Source organism: Ovis canadensis, chromosome 22 (assembly GCF_042477335.2).
Source record: "Ovis canadensis isolate MfBH-ARS-UI-01 breed Bighorn chromosome 22, ARS-UI_OviCan_v2, whole genome shotgun sequence".
NCBI lineage: Eukaryota > Metazoa > Chordata > Mammalia > Artiodactyla > Bovidae > Ovis > Ovis canadensis.
Window position 1 is genome coordinate 39,377,107 of NC_091266.1, and position 13,299 is coordinate 39,390,405.

General features: G+C 44.1%; 1 protein-coding gene across 2 annotated transcripts in view; it reads left to right on the forward strand.

Moving 5' to 3' along the window:
• The window catches only part of PDCD11 (programmed cell death 11), a 42,693-nt gene that overhangs the window by 21,820 nt on the left and 7,574 nt on the right, over nucleotides 1-13,299 (forward strand). For both annotated transcript variants that reach the window (XM_069567724.1, XM_069567725.1), the window contains exons 20-26: nucleotides 1,474-2,015; nucleotides 2,965-3,027; nucleotides 8,248-8,356; nucleotides 9,955-10,044; nucleotides 10,224-10,329; nucleotides 10,750-10,927; nucleotides 12,948-13,004. In XM_069567724.1, the coding sequence (XP_069423825.1) occupies nucleotides 1,474-2,015; nucleotides 2,965-3,027; nucleotides 8,248-8,356; nucleotides 9,955-10,044; nucleotides 10,224-10,329; nucleotides 10,750-10,927; nucleotides 12,948-13,004 (1,145 nt within the window). The remainder of the gene's footprint in view (nucleotides 1-1,473; nucleotides 2,016-2,964; nucleotides 3,028-8,247; nucleotides 8,357-9,954; nucleotides 10,045-10,223; nucleotides 10,330-10,749; nucleotides 10,928-12,947; nucleotides 13,005-13,299) is intronic.

Consider the following 13,299-nt stretch of genomic DNA (forward strand, 5'->3'; position numbering starts at 1 on the left):
GGCTTGCCGGATCTTGGTTCCCTGACCAGGGATTGAACCTAGGCCCTGGCAGTGACATCACCAGGTCACAACCATGGGACAGCCCGGGAATTGCCCTGGTGTGCTTGTTAGTAGCAGTGACTTTCACTCTAGTTCAGGCGGATGAATCACATGGTCACCCTGATGAGGGCCAAGCTGGTGTCATAGAGGAGAGCAGCAGGCAGATGGTGACTGTAGGGCTCTGACCGATTGAGGAGTCCCTGCAGAGGAGTGGAAACCACTGTCTGCTTGTTGCCACGTGAGAGCATCTGGGTTAGTGTTGCTAAGGCACTGAATTTTAAGAGAAGGCAGAATTTAATTTTTTTTTTTTAAATAGGTGTGGGAAATGTTAGAAACTCTTTTTTAAACATCATGTGAACCAAACAGAACATGTCTGTGGGTAGTCTGACTCCAGGCTGTTCATCTGCACAAATAAAGAATAGCTTTATTCTGCACAGGCAAAGAATAGCTTCAAGAAAGCTCTCAAAATGAGTGGTATTTTCTCTCCAGATGACACATATATTTCATCATTTTCTGAAGTACTTATTAAGCTCCTCATTGCATAGGGTATGTTTCAGAGGATTATATAGATGTAATCCTTAACCTCTAGTTGCTTCTAATTTTGAGACTTTGAGACACAAAGAGAAATAGCAAACAGTATTAACCCCTCACTAAGCTTTCTAACAGGGTTTCCCGGGTGGCACTAGTGGTAAAGACCCTCCCTGCCAGTGCAGGAGACGTAAGAGACGCAGGTTCAATCCCTGGGTTGGGAAGATCCCTTGGAGGACGGCACGGCAACCTTTTTCAGCATTCTTGCCTGGAGCATCCCCATGGACAGAGGAGCCTGGTGGGCTACTGTCATAGGGTCGCAAAGAGTAGGACACGATTGAAGCAACTTAGTATGCATGCATACAAGCTTTCTAGTAGGCCCCATTTCCATTTTATCGTCTGAGTGAAGCTGGCACTGCTGTAAAGGCGTGAGCACAGAGTGGATGATGGGGAAGGACAGGCTACATCCTCATACACAGTAAGCTGTCGGTAATGACTCCTGTTGGCTGAGTGAAAGCACTGGATGGAGAGCTGCAGGACTAGGAGAGCGGGGACCACAGTGTTGTGTTAAAGCTGGAGCACCGTTAGCGGCCACCCAGCTGTACACCAGAGTCACCTGTAAAGTTCTGCTTTCGCCAGTTGTAGGATAGGACTGGGAATCTGAAATCAAAACAGAAGCTAACTCCAGGTGATCCTGAGTGTGTTCCTTGAGTGTGATCATGTCGACAGCCTCAGAATACAGGAGGGGAAATTGGGTCCTGGGAGTGGAGGCTAGTTTATTCCAGCTCACGTGAGCCTTGGGTCCCCGGGACTTAGCAGGCTTCCTCAGTCACACCCTGCCCAGTGGGTGAGGAATGTGTCCTTGTGCTTTGTAAGAAGCAGGGATGGTGGTTTTCTGTTTTCCAGCTGAAGAAAGGCAGTGACCTCCAGGCCATTGTGCAGCACTTGGAGGAGTCCTTTGCCGTCGCCTCCTTGGTAGAAACTGGCCACCTCGCAGCTTTCTCCCTGACCTCTCACCTGAACGACACCTTCCGCTTTGACTCAGAGAAATTGCAGGTGGGGCAAGGCGTCTCCCTAACCCTCCAGACCACAGAACCAGGAGTGACCGGTCTCCTTTTAGCTGTTGAGGGGCCAGCTGCTAAGAGGACCATGAGACAGGCCCGGAAGGACTCAGAGACAGTCGACGAGGATGAGGAAGTGGATCCAGCTCTGGTCATAGGGACTGTGAAGAAGCACACCCTGTCCATTGGGGACATGGTCACGGGGACTGTCAAGTCCATTAAGCCTACCCATGTGGTTGTGACCCTGGAAGATGGCATCATTGGCTGCATCCATGCCTCCCACATTCTAGATGATGTTCCAGTGGGCACATCTCCTACTGCCAAGCTGAAAGTCGGGAAGAAAGTCACTGCCCGAGTGATTGGCGGGAGAGACATGAAGACCTTCAAGTATGGAAACTTAGGGCAAGGGGCTGGCTTTTTTTTTTTTTCAGCTTTGTTTTTGTTTATGCAGAGGGTCTGGCTTTGAGGAGAGCTTGCTGTAATTGTGGGAGAAGGGATGGGAACTGGAGCAGGTTCAAAAATTGTCGTATGTCACATTTTCTCTTTAGTTCACCACAATATTCACCAAAGAGTCCCTTTGTCTCTCTTTATTTTTTTAATGGTGTATAAGGTAGTGGTATAAGAGCATTCATTCCAGTCAGATCTGGGTTGAATTCCAGATTTGCCACTCAAAATTACATGACCATGAGTTAAACAGTTCCTTAGCTCTCTCAGTTTTATTTTCCTAATTTGTAAAGTGAGAGTGATAATAGTGACTACCCTGTAGGGCCATTGCAGTGACTGGAAAAAGAACACCTAGTGTGGAGTGTGCCTGCTGGGTTGTCTGACGCATAGTTATTGCTCAGGATATATCAGCAGGTACTATAATCCACTCTCCAGCACATACCTTAATTGTATTCATTTACTTTAACTCAAGTCACAGTATGTTATTGCTGCAGAAGTCCTTGCTATAAGAAAACCAAAAGAAGAATTCTAAGTCTAGCCAATAATTTGCATATTAATTTCAGTACCTGTGGGAACTTCAGTAAGTCATTTATTCTCTCTCGACCTCAATTTCCTTCTTTTTAGAATGAAAGAGTTGGAGTATATTATCTGTAAGGAAAATTCATTTCAGGGTTTAATATGATAATCCCAAAAGATCAGATGAGCTAATTTCTGAACGTTGACTCAAACGTTGAGAATGGAAACCCTCAAGCCTGATGTTACCAGGGGGTGGTGTGGCGGTGGAATGGGTGGTTTTTTTAAGCTTGGTTGAGTGGGAAGTTAGAAATTCTGATCTCCAGATTATAGTGTGACAGAGAATAGGAGAATTGATTTGACTTTATTTCTTTTCCAGGTTTCTCCCAATAAGTCATCCCAGATTTATTCGAACCATCCCAGAGCTGAGTGTTCGGCCAAGGTGAGGGGAACTCCAGTGGTTCTGTAGGAAGAGCTTGGGCTTTGGAGTCAGGAACCTGAATTCTTAGTCTTAATTCAGCCAGCATTGTGACTTATTTTGCCTCTCTGTCCAGGTTGTCTTTTTTTCTTCGGCAGGGATATTTGTCTGGTTTCTCAGTATAGCTAAATTAGAGAGATTAGATGAAAATCAATGTGAAAGCTGTATTCAGAGTTTAAGTATCAATTTAAAGGCTGATTGCAAGTCTGTTTGTTGGTGTTTGACAAACATTTTTGCTCTCAACCTAGTATTCTCAGTTCAGTTCAGTCACCTTAGTCGTGTCCAACTCTTTGCGACCCCGTGGACTGCAGCACGCCAGGCTTCACTGTCCGTCATCAGCTCCCAGAGGTTACTCAAAAACTCATGTCCATTGAGTTGGTGATGCTATCCAACCATCTCATCCTCTGTTGTCCCCTTCTCCTCCAGCTTTCAATCATTCCCAGCATTAGGGTCTTTTCAAATGAGTCAGTTCTTCACATCAGGTGGCCAAAGTATTGGAATTACAGCTTCAGCATCAGTCCTTCCAATGAGTATTCAGAACTGATTTCCTTTAGGGTGAACTGGTTTGATCTTCCAGTCCAAGGGACCCTCAAGAATCTTCTCCAACGCCATAGTTCAAAAGCATCAATTCTTTGGTGCTCAGCTTTCTTTATAGTCCAATTCTCACATCCATATATGACTACTGGAAAAACCATAGCCTTGACTAGATGGACCTTTGTTGGCAAAGTAATGTCTCTGCTTTTTAATATGCTGTCTAGGTTGGTCATAGCTTTTCTTCCAAGGACCAAGCGTCTTTTAATTTCATGGCTGCAGTCACCATCTGCAGTGATTTTGGAGCCCCAAAAAAGTCTGTCACTGTTTCCTCATTTATTTGCCATGGAGTGATGGGACCAGATGCCATGATCTTAGTTTTCTGTATGTTAAGGGTTTTTTTTGAATGTTGAGTTTTAAGCCAACTTTTTCACTCTCACTTTCAAGAGTCTCTTTAGTTCTTTGCTTTCTGCCATAAGGGTGATCGTCTGCATATCTGAGATTATTGATATTTCTTCTGGCAGTCTTGATTCCAGTTTATGCTTCATCCAGTCCAGCATTTCTCATGATGTACTCTGCATATAAGTTAAATAAGCAGGATGACAGTATACAGCCTTGATGTACTCCTTTCCTGATTTGGAACCAGTCAGTTCCATGTCCAGTTCTAACTGTTGCTTCTTGACCTCCATACAGATTTCTCAGGAGGCAGATAATGTGGTCTGGTATTCTCATCTCTTTTAAGAATTTTCCACAGTTAGTTGTGACCCACACAGTCAAAGGCTTTGGTGTAGTCAATAAAGCAGAAGCAGATGTGTTTCTGGAATTCTCTTGCTCTTTTGATGATCCGACGGATGTTGGCAGTTTGATCTCTGGTTCCTCTGCCTTTTCTAAAACCAGCTTGAATCTGGAATTTCATGGTTCATGTACTGTTGAAGCCTGGCGTGGAGAATTTTGACCATTACTTTGCTAGTGTGTGAGATGAGTACAATTGTGTGGTAGTTTGAGCATTCTTTGGCATTGCCTTTCTTTGGGATTAGAATGAAAACTGACCTTTTCCAGTCCTGTGGCCACTGCTGAGTTTTCCAAATTTGCTGGCATATTGAGTGCAGCACTTTCACAGCATCATCTTTCAGGATTTGAAACAGCTCAACTGGAATTGCATCACCTCCACTAGCTTTGTTCATAGTGATGCTTTCTAAGGCCCACTTGACTTCACATTCCAGGATGTCTGGCTCTAGGTGAGTGATCATACCATCATGGTTATCTGGGTCATGAAGATCTTTTATAGTTCTATATATTCTTGCCACCTCTTCTTAATATCTTCTGATTCTGTTAGGTCCATACCATTTCTATCCTTTAATGTACTCATCTTTGCATGAGATGTTCCCTTGGTATCTCTGATTTTCTTGAAGAGATCTGTAGTCTTTCCCATTCTATTGTTTTCCTCTATTTCTTTGCATTGATCACTGAGGAAGGCTTTCTTATCTCTCCTTGCTATTTGGAACCCTGCATTTAAATGGGTGTATCTTTTCTCCTTTGCCTTTCGCTTCTCTTCTTTTCACTGCTATTTGTAAGGCCTCCTCAGACAACCTGTTTGCCTTTTTGCATTTCTTTTTCTTGGGGATGGTCTTGCTCACTGCCTGCTGTATAATGTCATGAACCTCTGACCATAGTTCTTCAGGCACTCTTATCAGCTCTAATCCCTTGAATCTGTTTGAACCTAGTATTCTAGAACTCAGTAATTCCCGAAACATACACCGTGTAGCCAAGAATACTTGTTCTTTGAGTGTGGACTACTGCTTGGTGACTGAAAATTTTAGGTCATACTCTAGTGGATTATGCAAAGGGATGTTCCACAAGGGATTCTGAGTGAACTAGTAGAACTAGTAGTAGACGAGTAGAACTGGTAGTTCTTTGTAATGGTGGATCCAATTTATCTGGGGTCATTCTTTCAGAGAATCTTAAGCATGTTGGCCTGTGGGCCTGTCTGCTTCTGCTTCCCAATTAAAAAAACAAACAAACAAACAAAAAAACCCAGCCTCTTGGAACTGAATAGGCCATCCATGAATGAAGCTGCTGCTGCTACTGCTAAATCACGTCAGTCGTGTCTGACTCTGTCCGACCCCATAGACGGCAGCCCACCAGGCTCCGCCGTCCCTGGGATTCTCCAGGCAAGAACACTGGAGTGGGTTGCCATTTCCTTCTCCAATGCATGAAAGGGAAAAGTGAAAGGGAAGTCGCTCGGTCATGTCCTCTCTTAGCTACCCCACGGACTGCAGCCCACCAGGTTCCTCCGTCCGTGGGAGTTTCCAGGCAAGAGTACTGGAATGGGTCGCCAGTGCCTTCTCCAGTGCTTCTGCAGAGTCAGGCCCCCATCCATCCAGGCTGTTAAGTCTTATGTGCCTAGGGTGTTACGCAAGGACAGGACAACTTAAACAACTTCCTGAGGTTAAGATTTGATCAGCATCCCAAAGGGATTAGAACAGAAGTGGAATAGTTCTTCGAGGGCTTGTGTCTGAGATAGGGAAATACGTCTGAACCCTGAGCACCAGATGCTGACAATGCTGTGGCAGTGTGGGTCAAACCAGGAAATGAGTGCATTCCATTGAGGAGATGGGGGATGGAGAGTTACAATAACAGACAGACAGATGGACAGGTAAAACTCTAGCACATCTTTCACCTCCTCTGTGCACCTGTGTTGTATTGTTAATTATTTTATTTTAATCAACGCTTCTGAGAAGCATAGTATAAACATAATGGTATAACTGCTGTGTTTCTCAAATGCTTTTGTTTAAAATCATGTATCTTGAAGTCAGGAGGGAAAACATTTGTTTAATCTATGGTGTTGACTAACTTGACAAAATGCCGCCATGTTTTCATTCCCACTTAGATATGGAGATCTCCTGCTCAAAGAGAATGTCCTGTATCTTGGAGCAGAGTTCAGGGTGGGTGAGGGTCTCTCAAACTAGATGAGATATTTCCTGATTAATTAATTATTCATTTGGAGGGGCTGCAGTTAGGAGAGCAGACGGTTCAGGAATCTTTATGTGTGTCTTTGGAATTCCTGCTAGTCGCTGAATTTTCTCTTGGCATTAAAGCAGTTATGGCTGCCTTTTTTTTTTTTTTGAGAGAAAGGTAAAGTAAAATAATTTGGGAAAAAGAAAAAAGGTAACACATACTTGTAATGTGTGTTTGTGGTTTATTAAAAAAAATTTTTTTTCTAGCTTATACAGCAGTCATCTATTTTCTCATGATATTGGAGACTTTTGGTCTGAGACAGAGGTATCAGCAGAGTTTGTGCCTCTGAGGTCTGTCTCAGCTTGCAAATGGCTCTCTCCTCCCTATGTCTTCATATGGGCTTTTCTTTGTATTTATCTGTGTTCTAATCTTTTTTCAAATTTTTTTTATTGTGGTGAAAACGCAATGTAAATTTACCCTCTTACCATATTGTTAGCTATATGCACAATTGTTGTAAACAGATCTCTAAACCTTTTCATCTTGCGTTAACTAAAACTCTGTACCCATTCATTTCCTGCTCACCTCCCAGCCTCTTGCAACCATCATTCTACTTTGTTTCTCTGAGTTTGAGTTTGATGTCTTTAGATGCCTCATATAAGGGGAGTCATGCATAGTCCTTCTGTGACTGGTTTATTTCACTTAGTACCATGTTCTCAAAGTTCATAGGATATCTGTATTTCCGCTTTACTTGTATATGAGTTTCCTGTGGTTTTTATATTCACCAGTACTTGGCTATTATATGTTACAGTTTTATCAGTGTTACTTGTACCATTTTATTGACAAGTTCTGTTTTGTTTTAGAAATTTGAATGGGTAAGCTGGGCTGGGTTGGAACAATGGGAGCTCTGTGCTTCCTTTGAAGTGATTTGTAGACTGATAATTTTCAGACCACATCTCCTCGTTGCTTTTCTGCATAGACAAAGAGAATCATGAAAGTGATAATGCCAAGGTAGTACTCTTGCCTGGAATATCCCATGGACGGAGGAGCCTGGTAGGCTGCAGTCCATGGGGTCGCAAAGAGTCAGACACGACTGAGCGACTTCACTTTCACTTTTCACTTTCATGCATTGGAGAAGGACATGGCAACCCACTCCAGTGTTCTTGCCTGGAGAATCCCAGGGACGGGGGAGCCTGGTGGGCTGCCGTCTATGGGGTCGCACAGAGTCGGACACGACTGACGTGACTCAGCAGCAGCAGCATGGGACAGAGCCCTGAATTTTTGAGTCAGAAGCTCTGACTTGAGTTCCTGGGTCTGTAGCATAAAATGAGTTTAATAGTATCTTTCCTGTTTGAATCAGACATGAAAGTGTTGTCACATTCATTTGTGAAAGCAGTTCTGCAAACAGTAAAGCGGTAGCTCAAGCATTGAAATAAGTAAAGTCATTTCATTTTATTGTTGGCTACCTATTTTGTAGTTTGTTCATACCTAGGTGAGTGAGTTGGAAAGGATTAACTTTCATGCAGGTATTGTGAATATTTATTCCCCTTTGTGGACAGAAATGGAGGTGTGTATATGTTGGTGTGTATGTGTTAGGGGAGTCCAGTAAAATTAATCCAAGGCCAGTTGGGGGAGATGGTCTCAAGCTAGGAGCTTATAGAGATTGGTTTACTCTTTCCATTGCCTTTCTGCGAACAGTGAGCTGAAGGAGGATGGCCATACTGCTCTCAACACTCACTCTGTAAGCCCCTTGGAGAAGATTAAACAGTATCAGGCTGGTCAGACTGTGACTTGCTTCTTGAAGAAGGTGAGAAGTGCATGCCCTGCAATGCAGTGCTGTCTTTCTTATAGAAGAAAGGGGGGAGGAACTGGCAATGACCACTTGCACTAGGCTTTGATTCTATGCTTGCTGCCTTGCTGATGTGTGGGAGACAGTAAAGCCCTCTGCTCCTAGAAAACATCTGGTCTATTCAAGGAGCTAAATTTATGGCTTCCAAACAGCAAGCAACTCACAGTTCTACGTGTTTGTAGATTTCTTGTACAAAATAGACAGAAAAATACATCATAGAGCAAGAATTTGAATCCAGTACTTTATCTTAAATAATGTTAAATTCATATTTCTGTGTCCACAAATAAAGTTTTATTGGAATATACAAAAATAAAACATTTTATTTAAAATAAAATATTGGATTTTAGATTTTTGCCTTTCATAAGGTTCAGGAACTGTGTAAAACAATATGTAAATTGGGTGTCAGATTATGTGTTCAAACCCTAAGTAGAATAGTAGTTGAGTAAAGGGAAGAGATCAGTGAGAACTGTACTGGTTAGAATATATCAGAGAGAAGGTCAAGATCTGTCTGGACTTGACCTTGAGGGGTAACTCCTCTTCAGTGTTGCCAGAGTCTTCCTGCATGAGCATCTGTCTGATGATGTTCATGATGCTTGATACCTTTAGTTACTTTTTCTCTGTAGATATTCATAAACCCTAGATGCCTTAGAGTAATATTTAAGGTTCTTCAGAGGGAATTCCCTGGTGGTCCAGTGCTTAGGACTTTCCACTTCCACTGCCAGGGGTATGGGTTTGATCCCTGGTTGGGGGCTAAGATCCATAAGTCACACAGTGTGGCCAAAAAAAAGGACTCTTTATAATCTGACCTCATGAATCTGGAGTACCAGTCATGCTGAAAACCTTTTTCCCCCTTTATTTCTACACTGGGGTACTGTCTGTTCCCATTGCCTATAATTCAAGGTCTAGCACAGATAACCTTCCCTTCTTCCTAGTTCTCCTATAGAGTCTGTAGCATATTATACTCCTGTGTGTTGCTTTCTGCTCTAGTCATTTGCATATTCATTCAACTTACTTTTTGCAGACAGTAATCTCTTTGAAGGCAGGGCCTGGCTGTTATCACTATCATGCTGTGTGTAGTGGCTGCTTGATAAATGCTTTTTGAGTTGACCTGAAAATTGGGGTGTATATTTAGGGTAGAGCACTGTATCAGTAGAAAAATCTAAACTGATTTAGAAATGAGATGTTAGTCCCTGAAGGCTGTTAACTCACTGTGCGCAGCTGAGCTTAGAGGAGGCTGTGAGGTTGGGATTGGTTCTACTGCTTGAGGACGTTATCTCTGAGGCCTTTTCTGCCTCCTCATCAGCTGAGGCACCAGGAAGGATGTGTGTTCTGCTGGGCCGGTGGAGGCTCTGAGCTAGACTTGAGTAAAGCCTGTGAGAAGTGGAGGGTGGGCAGGGGGATTGGGCCGTGGGGGGGAGTTCCTGTTACTTGGGAAAATGTAGGAGTAGGGCCCTTTCAGTGTGATTTTAGGAGTGTCTGCTTTAGTGAAAGGAAAAGATGAGATGCTTGTATCTGCCCTATTCCATTTCTTCTCTTGTTTTTTTTTTCCCTCCTAGTACAACATGGTTAAGAAATGGCTCGAGGTGGAGATTGCTCCAGACGTCCGAGGGAGAATTCCCTTGTTGCTTACATCTCTTAGCTTCAAGGTTAGTGTGCCTGAGATGCCTGGAGAGGAAACCTCAGCTCCCTGAGCTCGAGTTAATCCTTGGTGTATGCTCACAGTGGGGACAGGGATCCATCCCATAGGGGATACTTACCGTACTGTGGTTTTAGATAAATGACAGGCCTTTCTTCAAACATCAAAGGAAATTTTTTATCCTTCTAGGTTCTGAAACATCCAGATAAGAAGTTCCAGATTGGCCAGGCCCTGAAGGCCACCGTGGTTGGCCCAGCAGATTCCTCCAAGGCCTTCTTGTCTCTTTCACTCATAGGTGTGGTGATGAAATGGGACCTGGTCAAGGAAGGGAGGGGGTGGAAAGGGTTGGGAGAAGGCCTTAGTCATCGCCCAGGTTGAGGGATGCCATGGATGTCAGCATCCTCAGGAATTCTACTGCAGAGGCTGTGTCCTTGGAACAGCTTTTCTCTTGGGGCTTTGCTCTGTGGCCTGTGTCTGAGACACCTTTACCTACAGTTGTTTTTCTTAGGTCTCTCAGAAAGGGTTGTCCAGCACTCGGCCTTGGCATCCTTGACCACGTGGTACAGTGGTCTGGGTCTGTGTGATCATTCTGGTCCACTCATTCTAAACACCCTGAGCCCAGACACCTTCACCTCCTGCCAGCCTCTGGTTGGCTACTGTCTCAGCTTCTTTCTTGGCTCACTTCTTCCCTGCATCTGGTTCATTGTCTTGCCAGGTCCTCACAAGCTCAAGAAGGGGGAAGTGGCCATGGGCCGTGTGGTGAAGGTGACGCCCAAGGAGGGGCTGACCGTCTCCTTCCCCTTCGGGAGGGTTGGAAGAGTCAGCATGTTTCATGTGAGTGACTCCTACTCGGAGACGCGCCTGGAAGACTTCGCCCCACAGCAGATTGTCAGGTAGGCTGGACTCTTTAACTTTTTCCCACTATCTGTGGGATTGGTGGGGATTTTGGGGGTTTTGATTTTTTTTTAATTACAGGTGTGTGGTTTTGTACCGGAAAAAAAAAATAGTATATAAAGTGGAAACTGAACATTGCTGTTGCTCCTCTGTTTCTCCATCACTTTTGCTTCGGTTTCTTTTAAGACTCTAATATATGTAGTTACAATTTTCCCTTATGTAATAGTAGAATTTAATTTTCTATACTGTTCTGCAGCTTGCTTTTTCCTAATAGCAGTGACTCATGCACTTTTTCTTTCCTATGCTAGTGTTTCGAAACCTTCCTTGTTCTTTACCTTACTTTTATCATTTTTTTTTGAGTTGCGTTATGTGTTTTTTTTAAATCACAGTTTATATAAATAATTCTGTTGATGGACAGTAATGTTGAAGTGAGTATATTTGCACCTATGTTTGGCTACTAGTGCAAGTATGTATGTGAAATAAATTTCTAGAAGTAAAATTGATGGGTTAAATAATGTTATATATCTTGCCAAAGTGTCTTCCAAAAGGACTGTGCTAAATTTTATCTCTATTAACAGTTAATGTGTCTGTTCATTTTTCACACTTCTGTCAACACTGGGCATTTTTTTCTGTGTGGCATGTGGGACCTTATTTCCCCAACTAGGGATCAAAACCATGTTCCCTGCATTGTGAGTGCAGACTTTTAACCACTGGACCACCAGGAAAGTCTCGAGACTGGGACTTAATTTTATCTAACACTGGATATTCTTAATTTTTAATTTTTGCCACTGAATAGGCCCAGGTTGATCTCTTAATTTAATCTGAATTTCTCATACTGGTCATTGTTCATGGTTATTAGCTGTTTGCATTTGTTCTATGCTTTGCTTGGTCAAGTTGCTTTATTAACTATTTTGGATGCACAGAAATGAACCTGCCTCAGAGTTTTGAAACTGTTCCTTAGCCTGAATAAACAAGCATTGCAGAGGCATATTTCATCTTGGTACAATACATACTTTTCTGACAGTCACACACAATTATCCAGCAATGGAGCAGGCACCTTCTGGAGGCTGAGACTGGAAAGCAGTAATTGCTCTTTCCCATCTCGAGTGTTCCAGCCACCAGCATCTGCCTTCATTCTCAGCCACTTGCCAGAGCTCAACAGCACAAAAATGCCCAGGGCCTAGAAGAAGAATGTCACAGAGAAATCCAGAATCATCTCTTTTCTTTAGGCTTACAAAATATGGATGTGATTTTTTTATTTTTAGCAAAATATTTTTTTTAATAACCTTATAGTTAAGCATATGAGTAGTGTTCAGTTGTAGTTCCTTGACTCTCAAATGTGGATGATAAGTTAACTCCCCAAAGGCAGACAATCCCTTCAGGTCCTTCCCTGCGTTAAGGGCCGTGATGCCCTGGTGGGAAACACAGATGCTGTTGTGGGAGGATTTGGGCTGTATTGTTGCTGAGACCCTTCCTCCTGGTAAGATTCTCTACCCTGTGACTTTGGGCTATTACTTGCCATTTTCTGTGATGTGAGTGTGGAAGTCCCCTAGCAAGAGTAAACCCTACTTTCCCCCTGAAGCCTTCCCCTCTTAGGTCTCACTTGGGGGGCCGCCTCTGAACTGTGAATCTGCAGTGGTCCTGGGCCGTCCCTGCCACGGTTCCTTGGGTGAGTCTCTCCACGAGATCAAACCCTCCCAACCCCTGACACGGGGCAGGTCTCATCTCCTGCGTGTTCCCCACGTGGCTCTGCATGCTTTCCAGAGAGCTTGCGTGTCCTCTGGTTTCCTCCTGCCAGCACCGTTCTTGGGTGAGAAGAGCAAGTAGCGCTGCTTTTACTTGATGGACTGAGGCCCAGAGAAGAGCCTTGTCCCGAGTCCCTCAGCAGGTGGTCAGCAGGACGAAGAGCAGAGCCCTCACTCTCGCCTGTTGCTCAGCCTTGTGAGAGGAAGCCGAGGCCCTCTCCCGTCTCCCAAGGTGCTGGGGTCTGCATTGCCTTCTCCTTTGCTCCCGTTCTAGGTGTTACGTCCTGTCCGCTGCAAGCCCTGTATTGACTTTGTCGCTGAGATCATCCAGGTGATTGTCTGTGTCATCGGGACAAGAATCGGGGAAGAACCTCCCAGGGGACTGAGGAGAGGCTACGTGGATCTGACAGGGCTTTGGGCCTCCCAGCTTGCCTCACTGCTCACCTCCTTTATGCCCAGCCCTGTTTTTATCCAGAAAAGCTGAGGACATTCTAACTGTAGAAGAACCTGTCTGCTCAGGCTCTTGTTTCCCAGGGAAAGGTGCAGACATCCAGAGTGGGGCTTGGGCTTACCTGTTGGTGGTCCTGGTGAAGGGAGGTGATGTAGCCCCCAGCGTTACACAGCAG